Raw genomic sequence first — 12,462 nt, forward strand, 5'->3', positions numbered from 1 at the left:
TATCCATAAAAAAACAACTTGCAGTAGAGAGGATACACTGACTACATTATTATTTTATTGTTTTAAAATTAGTCTTTAAGTAACAAAAACAGCCAAGTTTACAATGAATCCATGCAAGCCTGTTATTTTGACAGGCGTTATGGCTTAGTATTATTACAAATAGATGTTAAGTAAGTTTGCTAGTCTCTCCTCCACCATCTTAAGTCACTTCCTCTTGGCGAGGCTTTCCAAGTAAAGAGACATTACATGATTTATGTGCTTACACCTTGTTCTCCCTCTTGCATTGTTTAATTTTGCCAAGTCTAATTCAACATCACGTTACTTTTCTTGACCAGTGAGACTATATATCTTTTCAACATGCTGTTGAACCAACGTGACATGCCATGCTCCAAAAAAGCAAGAAAAATTACATGTCTAAGAAGATGACCAGCCGTCAAAATAACGCTGAGCACTGCATTTAAGCCTGCTGACCTCTCTCGACAAAATTAACTTCGTTTTTAAATACTCACCTTCCAAAAATATCAGCCATCTCTTACTTCCTTTGAACTCCTTTAGGTAAAACCTGTGGGCCACAAATAAATATAGATGGTCTAGGGAACATAGCCATATGAGGACATTTACAAAGCTGTCAAAGGACTGATATTTAACTTAACATTGCAACACTGCTACAATTTTGTACATTTATGATTTGGAAGATGTTTTTTCCAAAGTGACTTACATTGCATTAAATGTGTAAATATTACCAGTTAATTTACCCTCTGGGAATCAAACCCATGACCGAGGTGCTATACGTGCACCTCTGGCTAGCAGTGCGGATGTCAGTGCTGTGTCTTACCCAGCGGCTGTACCATCGTTGCATGTCACTAATGTGTTCTTAAGAAAGTGCAGCTTCATTTCATCAACAGGCTTGTTGACAGATGCGCTTTGTTGGGCGGTGCCACGACCTCCAGAGTTAGTTTCTTTACTGGAATCGCCAGCACCTGCTAGTGCAGGGTTTGGGTCATCTTCAGGGCCATGCTGGGTCGTCTCTATAGCCTGGCTGTTAGGCTTCTTTGCAGGTTTTCCACCTGACTTGGCATTGCGATTGTTGTTCTGACAAGAAATGACTCCCAGCAGAAGCAGGAACATAACATGACACAGAATATTCATATCAAATCCGACAGGACCTCCCTAAAAAAGGCCAAATGGGAACAGTCTGCATAAACCTCAAAAAGACGATTCAAAGCAATACCATTTTTATCGTAGAGGGCCCAAGTTTTGAAAAGACACTGCTTTAAATTCTTTTATTGACTTAATCTGTCACTGCCAATGAAATTAGAAGTGATCAACACTCACCCCTTAAAGCAACTGGTCCTGGTCCCCTTGGCGTCTTGGAGAGCAAATATCCTTAGGCTCTATGGGAAAGGTGGTTTTTGAATTGATGCTATGCCGGCGTCCTGAAAAGATCTTGGTCTTTGGTTGTGGTCCGTGCTAGATTTTATAGTGCCACCATATGGATTGCATTTCTCAACATCCCCTTTGAGCTGGTGCCAGCTCTGGGCTGCAACCAATGACACACCAAACCTGGACGTCTAATGGCGAGGAGAAAAGATAACATGCACTCTCCCAACCATATTTCAAAGACATCCCCTCCCCACCTAACTTAGTCTCACAACAAGCCCTCCAGCCCTCCCCTAGACCGGGCTCGACTTTGATTTAAACACCTACATGGTTGAAATACCTGCATAATCCTGCAGCTACATGGCATGTGGCTCTAGGTCATTGGAGCAGACCTCTCCCTGCTCACTCTAATAGGGAGAAACTCTTCACTCACTTGAATAATGAAAACTCTATGAAATAATCCTATGAAAATAATCCTTTTGAAAATTGTATGTCTTCTCAAATTAAAGAAATGGAAGTGAATTGTGCACAGATTTACAATCTGCTGATTGATCACACAGGGTTGCCTTACAAAAAGCAACAGCTGATAGACTGATGCTGTCATTATCCACTCTGCTTATCAATCATGGTGAAATGTATAGGTAAATGAATGATGTTATGGAAACATGCTACATCTTTGGCATAAGAGACATGCTTTTGCATCTAACGTTTGGTATAGGAGACCTGTCTTTGCGTCTGACCAACTAAAGTGTTATGCTTCCATCTAAGTACAAGCACTGTCCAGGGCCTCTTTATTAGACCATGACAAATATTATTATAATCAAGTGGTAATATAACAGAAATGTATCCAGAAATTGGTACATATAAATACTCAACAAGAATAAAGGTTAGAAATATATGTAACTATTATATAAAATTGCAATAAACAGGCTACAATTGCAGCAAAATCCTACTATTTTCAAAGCAGTGAAAACCAGATAATCAGTAAAGAACCAAATGCCATCATTTTGCATCTAGAATATTGCTACAAAATAATTCAACCTAATTCAGTAGTAATTTACAAATTGCAAATCAATATCAAGAACAAGGAGATAGAAGGCAGATCCAGGATGGCTTTAGACTGACAGTAATCAGCGAAAGAAATCACAAGTCTGGCCCTCTTTAAGTCTCACCGCTGAAATGTACACCATCCTTCCACGTCAATCTGCCATTAATGAGCCTTAAGTAAAAGGTTAGAAAGTGAGACGCATTGAGATACTCCACTAATTATCCAAGATTCTCCAAAAAAATCCATAAAACAATTATAAAAAAGCCTTACATGCTATTTGATCAGATCAGATAATGGCCAATCGCACTCAGAATATTGACCAATCTGCACTCAGAAACACATTACCTGTTTCTTCATAAGAATTTCTTACAGGACAGGGCAAGGATAGTTATTCACAATTATATTATTGGTGTTATTGTATAATCTTATATCTTGTAGGTTTTTGGTCATCTTTTAGAAGGGTAAATCAGTTTCAGCATAACTCAACATAATTATTCTACTTTCTTATCTACTTTTGGACTGCTTAATATATAATATAATATAATATAATATAATATAATAGCATTGAGATACTCCACTAATTATCCAAGATTCTCCAAAAAAATCCATAAAACAATTATAAAAAAGCCTTACATGCTATTTGATCAGATCAGATAATGGCCAATCGCACTCAGAATATTGACCAATCTGCACTCAGAAACACATTACCTGTTTCTTCATAAGAATTTCTTACAGGACAGGGCAAGGATAGTTATTCACAATTATATTACTGGTGTTATTGTATAATATTATATCTTGTAGGTTTTTGGTCATCTTTTAGAAGGGTAAATCAGTTTCAGCATAACTCAACATAATTATTCTACTTTCTTATCTACTTTTGGACTGCTTAATATATAATATAATATAATATAATATAATATAATATAATAATATATAAACCTGCTTAACCTGGACTCCTTGTAGGCAAGTTTCTGACTCAAGATGTTTTTACTGTTCATTGAGTTTTAAGAGCTGAAGTCTTTAAAGTGTTGCCAGATGAGTGAAAATATTTAGACAAAAAATGTCTAAACAGCTAATCAAATGACATTTCTGAATTTGATCTACTGAGCTTAAAACATTCTTCATTCTTTCTGTATTTAGAAGCACGCACGGTGCCCGTCTTCCCAGAATTCATTGCAACAATCTGCGCAGCAGACCTCAAAATGCAGAAAAACAGACAAAAAAAGGTGTAAATCCTTCACCGTATTTTCCAATACAAGCCAGAATGTTTTGAAAAAAGCTTTTAGATGGCATTGCTTGTCTTTTTTGTCTTTGATATCTGCTTCAATAGATTCTTTAAATAGAAGCTGGCAAGATGGTGTAGATATTCAGACATTGTCTGTGGGTCTGAACCTGAAGCAACTCCGCTGCTCTGACCAGAAGTGACACGAAGAGGAGCAGATGCCTGAATAATGTCTAATTTTTGTTAAAAAGGAAACCAATCCCATATACAGTATCTCACAGAAGTGAGTACACCCCTCACATTTTTGTAAATATTTTATTATATCTTTTCATGTGACAACACTGAAGAAATTACACTTTGCTACAATGTAAAGTAGTGAGTGTACAGCTTGTATAACAGTGATAATCGAGTGGCCAGCAGAGAACTAGGACTCGGTTTTGTTTGGAATGTGTTTTTCAAATGTACAGCCAAGGTCAGTTCCTGACACTGAGCGCTCGAGTGGTCAGAGCACTTTGTCTGTGTCCATGTGTGTGTCATCACTGCACTTGAAGGCAGGCGAGTGCATTTCTCAGCTGACAGGCATCAAAGCATGCCGCACCTCCGAGAACTGTAGATGTGATTTTCAGAGCACAGTAATGTGTAAAGGTCGTGATCTTAAGGGATCATATCATCTAATCATCTAAGCTGAATGCTTGTGACTTAAACATCCACAATTTACACGCCAGGCAGTTGTTCGGCTTGTTCAGTGCATGTAGATCCAAGTTCATCTGGAGCTGTAGGTTGAATTGAACCATGGAAGGAATGAGATCATTAGAAAAGCTTAGATAGTTTCGACTGTCAGCAGTGCTCAAGTGCATTTTATGAGAGAGAAATATATATGCAAAGGTACAGGTGACTTGCACACTCACCATGTAAGACCCAAGACGATTGATGATTTTTGCTGAGAACGGCTGTGTAGTTATGGCTGTTTGTCATCAGCACTGACATCGCAGGCTTTGCTGGATTGGTGCAAAGTGTGAGACACCCACTAAAAGGACGAGTGCTGAAGCTAGCGTTATGGTAGGTGACATGTTAACCTTCTGTAAGCAGTCAACGGGATTGATGGTCTTGGCAGGCTTCCATGATGTAATAGCCAAAGAAAACAAGTGGCACGATTTGAATTTTGAGGTTCCCCAGCAAGAGTGTGACTCGAAAGTTAATTTCATCATGCACTGAGTTTTAACTCGTGACTTTACACCCAGCTGAGGTGTATTAGAGTCAATGGCTGTGTCTGAATTCTTGTACCTTCACAGTATGTACAGAATATGATGAAAAAATTAATTCTTGACTAAAGAACATCACAGGTGTGTATTAATACATTCCTGAACATATTACACCTACCATGTTGGATTGTTCTTTGACCTATGATGTACTAACAAATGTAAAAACTTTTTACTTGTGTGTCGCTGACAAATGAAGAAATAAATGATGTGTGATGACAGCATTGAGTAAATCACATTATAGCCTTGACGTCATTGAATTGCTTTCAAAGTTGTAAAAGATTACAACAGTCAATCACTGTTTGCAGATGCCATAAAAACTCAATGACATTTTTTTTAGGTTCACTGAACTAATTTTGTGTCTCTGAAAAGACATTATATTATGTTGAATATCAAAGGTTGTTGTTTTTACCCACCTTTTACTCACTCTCAATTTGTTCCAAACCTGTATGTATTTCTTTCAGCTGATGAACACAAAAGAAGATTTTGAAGAATGTTGGTAACCATAAAGTTGATCGTAGCCACTGACTTCCATAGTATTGAAATAATGCAATCGAAGTCAATGGCTACAGTCAACTGTCAACAGGATTGCCACCTGTGGTGTTTGATCCTATAACCTCTTGGTTTTACCCGTGACATCACATTTTCTTAACTAAACAAATCTAAATTCTGAGCACTATTAGGATCTGTAAAGGTTTGTTAGTGACCACTAGTTGGGTCGTGTGGGGCCTCATCAAATGCTTGGGCAAATAGCTCGAATAGCCGGCACAAACTCATGACAGTCTGAGCAGCAGCATGGCCTTGAAGTCATGCTGGTGAAGCCACACTCCTGTCAAAGCCATTGATTAATGTTCTCTGGGTCACGCCACCCTCTGGGACCTCACATAAGCTGCCCCATTTGATCAGAAACATAGCTGTTGGAGGTGCCAACACAACTGTAAGCTCCCCAAACAATGTCATGACATGCAAAGACAAACATCTATACATTCGTAAACATGCTCACCTGTTCTAAACGCCAATGTTACACCCCTAATCATGCACTCATTCTAATGGATGGTGGCCAAGCTATATGCCACAGTTTGGTTACCAGTTTAGACATGGACATTTCTGTTTAAAATACTAAAAATATAAAATACTAAAAATTATAATGTTCGTGATTACAGAAATCACAGTGACCTTATACTGTGGCCAGTTGTATAAAATGCTTAGACTAGTCTTACAAGTTAGTCATCTCACCCCCCTTGGCAAGTTTCATCAGACTGTACTATTGTCCATATGTAGGCCTACCACATTTTGTGAAGTGCGGACATTGGTTGCAGATTTATGAGGGTTTTTCTGTTGTAGCACACTCTGTGGGTAGAATCTGACATGGCTTGTCATGCATCTTCAGAATGTCCTCTAATTGTATTAAGGTTTCTTAAGTCTGGACTATATATATATATATATATATATATATATATATATATATATATATAAAATTTATTTAAAAAAATATTTATTAATATTTAGTGTATTATATATATATTTATGGTTAAATAGGCAGCCCCTCAAGTTGTCATTAGCTTATGTCTTTGCAATGCTTAGACATCTAAATTCTTTTGATAATTTCTTCAAATTTAATGCAAATCAGACCAACAGTCCAGGAGTAGATTTTCTTGAAAATTCAAAATGTCAAAAAAAAAAAAGTGTAGGTTCCAAAGTTATGACGTAAAACATAGCACCACTTAATGTCAGACAGATGCGTGTCTGTGTGCCTGAGTAGCAGTGCACGTTTGGTACCATCATGTCAAGTTTGGGGTCTATGTGATTTATGGTCTCTGACTCTCATACACTTTTAGGGTAGAGAAGAAGAAGATCAGAACAAACACAAAGAGTTACAATTACTATTATGTAGCCATCTGTCATGTTGGATGAAGTGATCATGCATTAAAAAAAAAACTCAACACACTAACAGACTGTGAAGTGAGTGAGATTAATAGTCAAATATTATAACCGATAGAGTGATGTTATATTTATGAATACAGAATGAAATGGTAAAGACAGGATGTCCTTCTGTGGTTACTGTTGGCTCTGGCACTGTGGGACATTACTGTAGGAAGCTTTATGGTTAAGTATTCGGGGTGCTGAAATAAAGGTTGATAGTTCCCAAGTAGGTCTGACCAATGGCAACTGAAAAAGGTAATTACTGCAAATTGGCTGCTTAATATCCTGAGCTTTAAAAAAGATCTGGTCAACAAAGTTGAGTTCAGGCACATAAAAATACATTTATGGTCTATGAACAAATGGGTAAATCTGGAAGACAGGTGTTGGGAGTAAAAAAAAAAAAACTTCCTTCTGGAGAAAAGTAAACGGTGGAATAATATTGTTTACTTACATTTTACCATCCTTCCTATTTCATGATGTTTTTTGTGAACACATCTGTGCATTGACTCAAAGTTTTGGTATTTTCTCTCTGTTCTCTTAAACAGTGAGATAATATAGTTGTCGGTTTTATGGTTTACTGGTATTAACACCTGCAGATTGACTGGACTCATCACTCATGCTTTTATGTTATGGTAATTTTGTCACACAATCTGGATGCCAAATATGCAGTTCAATACTAGTTGCTTTTTTAAAACATCTTACATCATGCAATGAACCTGTCAGCACTATTAATCTAAAACAGAAATAAACCCCTGACTCAGGTGGGCTTTAAGATGCACAAATTCTGCTGCCATTCAGAGAATAGGTGGGCATAAATAAATATTAATCATTTATGTCTTAACGATATATGTCAAAAAAGAGGGAAAAACAGCAGTGATGGGAAAAATATTGTTTATGTTTTATTATCCATAATGAAATATAAAACCATTAAAAACTGCCAGGTAAAAAAAGATATCAAATAAATATGATATCTAATAATAAATTATTTATTTCAGGCATTATGTATGTATTTATGCCATTAATGTTCCATTATGTCATTAATGTTATAGTTGTGCTTTGGAGAAATGAACACATCTAATGCAGCAATGTGGCATCTCAGAAAGGTTTGACAGCTGTCATTTACACAATGCATATTCTAAACAAAATCAGAGCACTGCTGTTTAACCTCTTCTCAAACCTTTTGAAATTTATGAGTGTTTTGCAACAGGAGCTAAACTGGGAGACATGATTTATGATTTATGAACACACACGTCACTGTTTATATATGTGAACTAGAGCTGGCAGTAGTTTGTCTCAGGGTGTTGTATGGATGGAAGCTGATGTCATTCGAACACTGAAACATCTGATGCATTGTGAGATGGAAAACTGGTTCATGGGAAGACAAACTGCTCAGTTCACCGAATCTCTGCTTGTAAGTGTCAGATGTTACATTCATGTCTGTCTTCTATACTTCAAGTGGTGGAACGTAGAGGTAGCAATGACAAGGTCATGGATTTTATTTTCAGGAAATATATTAACTGCAAGTACTCGCTGCACAAATAAACGTGAACTTCTTCCACTGTCATCCACTATTCTCATCTAATCTCCTATTTCTTATCCATTCTGAAAAATGTTCTCTGGAGGTCTGGCGTTCATAGCAAGACATATTTTCATAGAGCTATACAGTACACCTTCTTGCATAGGACACAAAAGAAGATATTTTTGATGAATGTTGATAAGCAGTTTTGGTTCCCATTGGCTTCCATTGTATTTTTTGTCCATACAATGGAAGTCAATGGGAACGAAAAGAATTTTCATATTTGTTGGGTAGACTATCACTTTAAGTCAGCTTACATATTATGACCACCAAGTGGCGCCATACAGACAACATGCATGATAATATGCCTTTCATATTTCATTACTTGCAATCATTTCAATCTTCAAGCCACTTTACTTGAAATTTATTATCAATATATGAACTTTTGTCTGTGATGATGTCATGGTTTATTTTAAGCCACTATGGTTTCTTTTATAGCCCATCTGTTAATGGTGTCCTCTCAGCTCAAAATAAAACAAAACAATGATTTTGTGAACACTGTTAATTGGAGCAAATAAACAGCTTTGTGAGACAATTAGAAAATTGTTTCAAATGTTGTAGATGTCAAAAGTTTACATAAACTGACCCTAACCTCTTTCAAAATGTGCTCTCCTTAAATCAACTACTTACTGTACAAGATTGACAGAAACAAAACAATATTTACACGTCATGCATTGTTAAAATGACACTAAATACGCTGCGAAATATAGATAGCAGCTTTACAGCCAACCTGTATTACTGTTTTCAAAATCAAATATCCTGGTACCTATAGAGAGAAAAATAAAGTAAAAAAAAAACCTTGAGGAAAAAAGAAGCAAAAACATGTAATATACTTTTCCTATTAACCAAATAAGCAAACCAACATATCAAACTCACCGACTCTGCATCATGCTCTAATCCCGTGTCATGATGTTCTATTTCATCATCACGAAATTCTTTAATAAGCTGATTGAATTAAAAACATTTAGTTTATGTCTCAGTGTGCATTTTAGATATTCACCTTTTTGCATTTTACTCAAAAGAATAGATGCCTATTAAAATAGATGGTTGCATAAAGTGATGATTATATATGCTGTACTATAAGTGTGCGTGCACAGCACTGATATAAACACACACACATTACCTGTAGTAATTCTGTGTATCTCTCTGGGTCAGCCTCTATTAGTGTTCGGATTTGGCTGTTGTAGTGCTCTGAGATGCTGTCCTCTACTGCAACAGTGCAGGCCATGGACCCTTCCTTACCCAGAAGAGCAGTACAGGCCCCTGAAACCACAGAGGCAGGAGCAAATTATTAAAAGTTATTATGCAAAAGCAAGTAAACAAGCAATCCTAGTTAAGATCATACCTAATGCAAATCCAGCGATATTCCATAATGGCAACAATAATGTTGGTCGAACCCGATGCTCACCCAGGATCTCATTAAACCTTTCCAAATGCATTTTCTCTTGGTCCCACATATACTGCAGATGTGAAAAGTACATTTACATCAGTTATTGCATTAAACTGAATATGTGCATTTAAAGCCATTAGAATGACATTCAGTACCTGGATTAGAGGCCCTGTCTGAGTTCTACCGAGAACTGCCATCTGCCCAGCGTAGATGCGATTGGCTCCGTACTCTCCTGCATGATCAACCCTCAACATACTGTCCAGCATGGCTTTCTCCTCTTCGTCACGTGGTGGAGGAAGGACGCTGTATCTTCTGCATAACACTGAGCTATTTACTGTACACATACCAACAGAATAAGACAACGAACACATTCACTTTGCCTTAAAACATACAAAAGGTTAAACACACCTTCTCATTGCTTATTATTACTATTTCCACATTTTAAAATAATAGTAATCATTTGAGAAACTACGAAACAGCACAAATGAAAAAATTTGTATTTCTGTATAAAGTCAGCATTTTTTGATATTATAAGAAAGGAGCTTATTCTACTTTATGGAGGTAAAACAATTACATAATTTAATGTTTACTGCATTATTCAGGTTAATTGGTAACGGGTTTATACTGGTTTTAAACTAGATATGTACACAATTTTAACAGGCTTGCAAAAAAAAAAAAAAAAGTTAACAATCAAACTTTTCTGAATGTTATGCAAGCAATTCCAAACTAGTTGTTGGAATCAAAGAAAAAAAAAAAACAGGTCTTATTTTGTACCCAGTTAGCAGTAAAGTAATATTATAATAATAAGTAAATTAATATTCAGTACATTAGGATATTAAATAATGTCTGAAAATATCATGATTCACATATCTGCATTACAAACAAAAAATATTACTTTAATTTTAGTCCTCATCTGCAAGTATCTGAAATATGGACCTTTTTCACATTTCCGGGTTTCTCGGCAGCGGAAGTCGTCATAGTTGAGTTAACTTGAATAGCAGTGAATGGGAGAGTACCCTTGCCAAAGCTGAGGATATTTCGAGAGTAACCTATCCTGCTCTCTCTTTGTATGTGGATAAGTCTATCTGTGTTGAGGTCGATAGAATGCTTTTTGACTTCCTTTGGAAACACAGGAGACACTATATCAAAAAATCTGTCGTTATAAACAGCTATGATTATGGGGGTCTAAATTTTCTTGACTTTTCTTCCTTAAACAATACATTTAAGATAAATTGGTTGAGGCAGTTTTTGAATGGTCCCGATTCCTTTTGGAATGCTATTCCCAATTATGTTTTCTCCAAAGTTGGTGGTCTCCCCTTTTTGTTGGTATGTAATTATAATGTCTCTAAACTACCTATTAAATTATCAAACTTCCACAAGCAGGTGCTATTGGCCTGGCACTTAATATATAAACACAACTTCAGTCCCCTCCGTTATTTTATCTGGAATAACCATGATATCTGTTATAAAAATAAATCTATATTTTTTCCTGATTGGTTTAAAAATAATATTCTTTTGGTTTCTCAGCTTTTAAATAGTAAGTTCTTAAGAAAATATTGTATTCCTGTCACCCCACGTGATTTTGCCATAGTTATGGACGCCATTCCCAGTGGAGCTATTGCACTTTTAAAAAAACTCTGTTGATTCTGTACCCTCCTTTATTTCCCTGACGAATCCCTGTGAGACAGTGATAGGAAAAATGTGCTTTGCGCTCAGCCCTTCTTTCAGGAATAGAAAGATTTGACATCTTTTTCAGAATGATATAACTACTGTTCCTTCTGTTGTATTTCACTGGAGTAATTATCTTCATGATATTCCTTGGAAGAGCTTGTGGTCGTTACCCAATAAATATTTAATTACGGTTAAAGAGGTATCCTTTAAATTACTACATCGAGTTTACCCTGTGAATGTTTATATTTTAAAAAATGCTTCCAGAGAAGGATCCTCTTTGTTCCTTTTGTGCAATGGTAGATGAGTCTGTCTCTCATCTTTTTTGGGAATGTACCCATGTAACAATTTTTTGGAAAAAATTCCGTTTATTTATAGGTGCTTCTCTCTTAGACAATTTTTCTTTCTTGTACAAGGATGTTTTATTTGGTTTTTATCATGTTGATAAGAATCTAAAGGACAAATATTTTCTAATGAATCTATTTATTTTGCTAGCTAAATTTTTTATACATAAGTGCAAATTTTTGTCTGGAAAGCCCCTATTTCTTATATTTTGTAAAGATCTGAAGTATTGCTTGGATACAATATCTACCTCCAGCAATGTTAAAGCCTTAAAATCGATAACATTGTGTGCATCTTATAATATTGGTTCTTTCCTATAATGTACAGTTGACTGAATGCTCTGTGACCTTTTGCCTGGTTGTTAAAAAGTGCCTTTTGAGGCACCTTTACCTTATATAATGTAATTTATGTTACCCCTGGCCCTGTATGTTTTTTTTTTCTTTTTTCTTTATTTCTTTTTGTTTTGTGATTTTGTTGTTACTAGGGTTGTATATTTTTGTATACTTGTTGATAATCCTTATAAAAAAAAATTTTTTTTTAAAGTGAATGGGAGAGTACCACAAATATATTTTTTGCATTCCCATTTGCTCATATAGCAAAAGAAAAACTCCACGATAGTGTTTTCATGACTTTCAATAAAAGGAAAAAAATTCA

At 36.0% G+C, this 12,462-nt stretch overlaps 2 protein-coding genes across 2 annotated transcripts in view; both read right to left on the reverse strand.

Moving 5' to 3' along the window:
- The window catches only part of notum2 (notum pectinacetylesterase 2), an 8,890-nt gene extending 7,725 nt beyond the window's left edge, over positions 1-1,165 (reverse strand). The window contains exons 1-2 of the mRNA XM_016508832.1: positions 836-1,165; positions 510-562 (exon numbers count right to left, since the gene is read on the reverse strand). Of these exons, the coding sequence (XP_016364318.1) occupies positions 510-562; positions 836-1,149 (367 nt within the window). The 5' untranslated portion in view covers positions 1,150-1,165. The remainder of the gene's footprint in view (positions 1-509; positions 563-835) is intronic.
- Positions 1,166-8,770: 7,605 nt separating this feature from the next.
- Positions 8,771-12,462, reverse strand: part of LOC107705527 (5-demethoxyubiquinone hydroxylase, mitochondrial-like) — a 4,375-nt gene continuing 683 nt past the window's right edge. Inside the window, exons 2-6 of the mRNA XM_016508833.1 lie at positions 9,954-10,132; positions 9,754-9,868; positions 9,532-9,671; positions 9,285-9,353; positions 8,771-9,174 (exon numbers count right to left, since the gene is read on the reverse strand). Coding sequence (XP_016364319.1) covers positions 9,097-9,174; positions 9,285-9,353; positions 9,532-9,671; positions 9,754-9,868; positions 9,954-10,132 — 581 coding nt within the window. The 3' untranslated portion in view covers positions 8,771-9,096. The remainder of the gene's footprint in view (positions 9,175-9,284; positions 9,354-9,531; positions 9,672-9,753; positions 9,869-9,953; positions 10,133-12,462) is intronic.

Source organism: Sinocyclocheilus rhinocerous, unplaced genomic scaffold (assembly GCF_001515625.1).
Source record: "Sinocyclocheilus rhinocerous isolate Xijiao unplaced genomic scaffold, SAMN03320098_v1.1 scaffold504, whole genome shotgun sequence".
NCBI lineage: Eukaryota > Metazoa > Chordata > Actinopteri > Cypriniformes > Cyprinidae > Sinocyclocheilus > Sinocyclocheilus rhinocerous.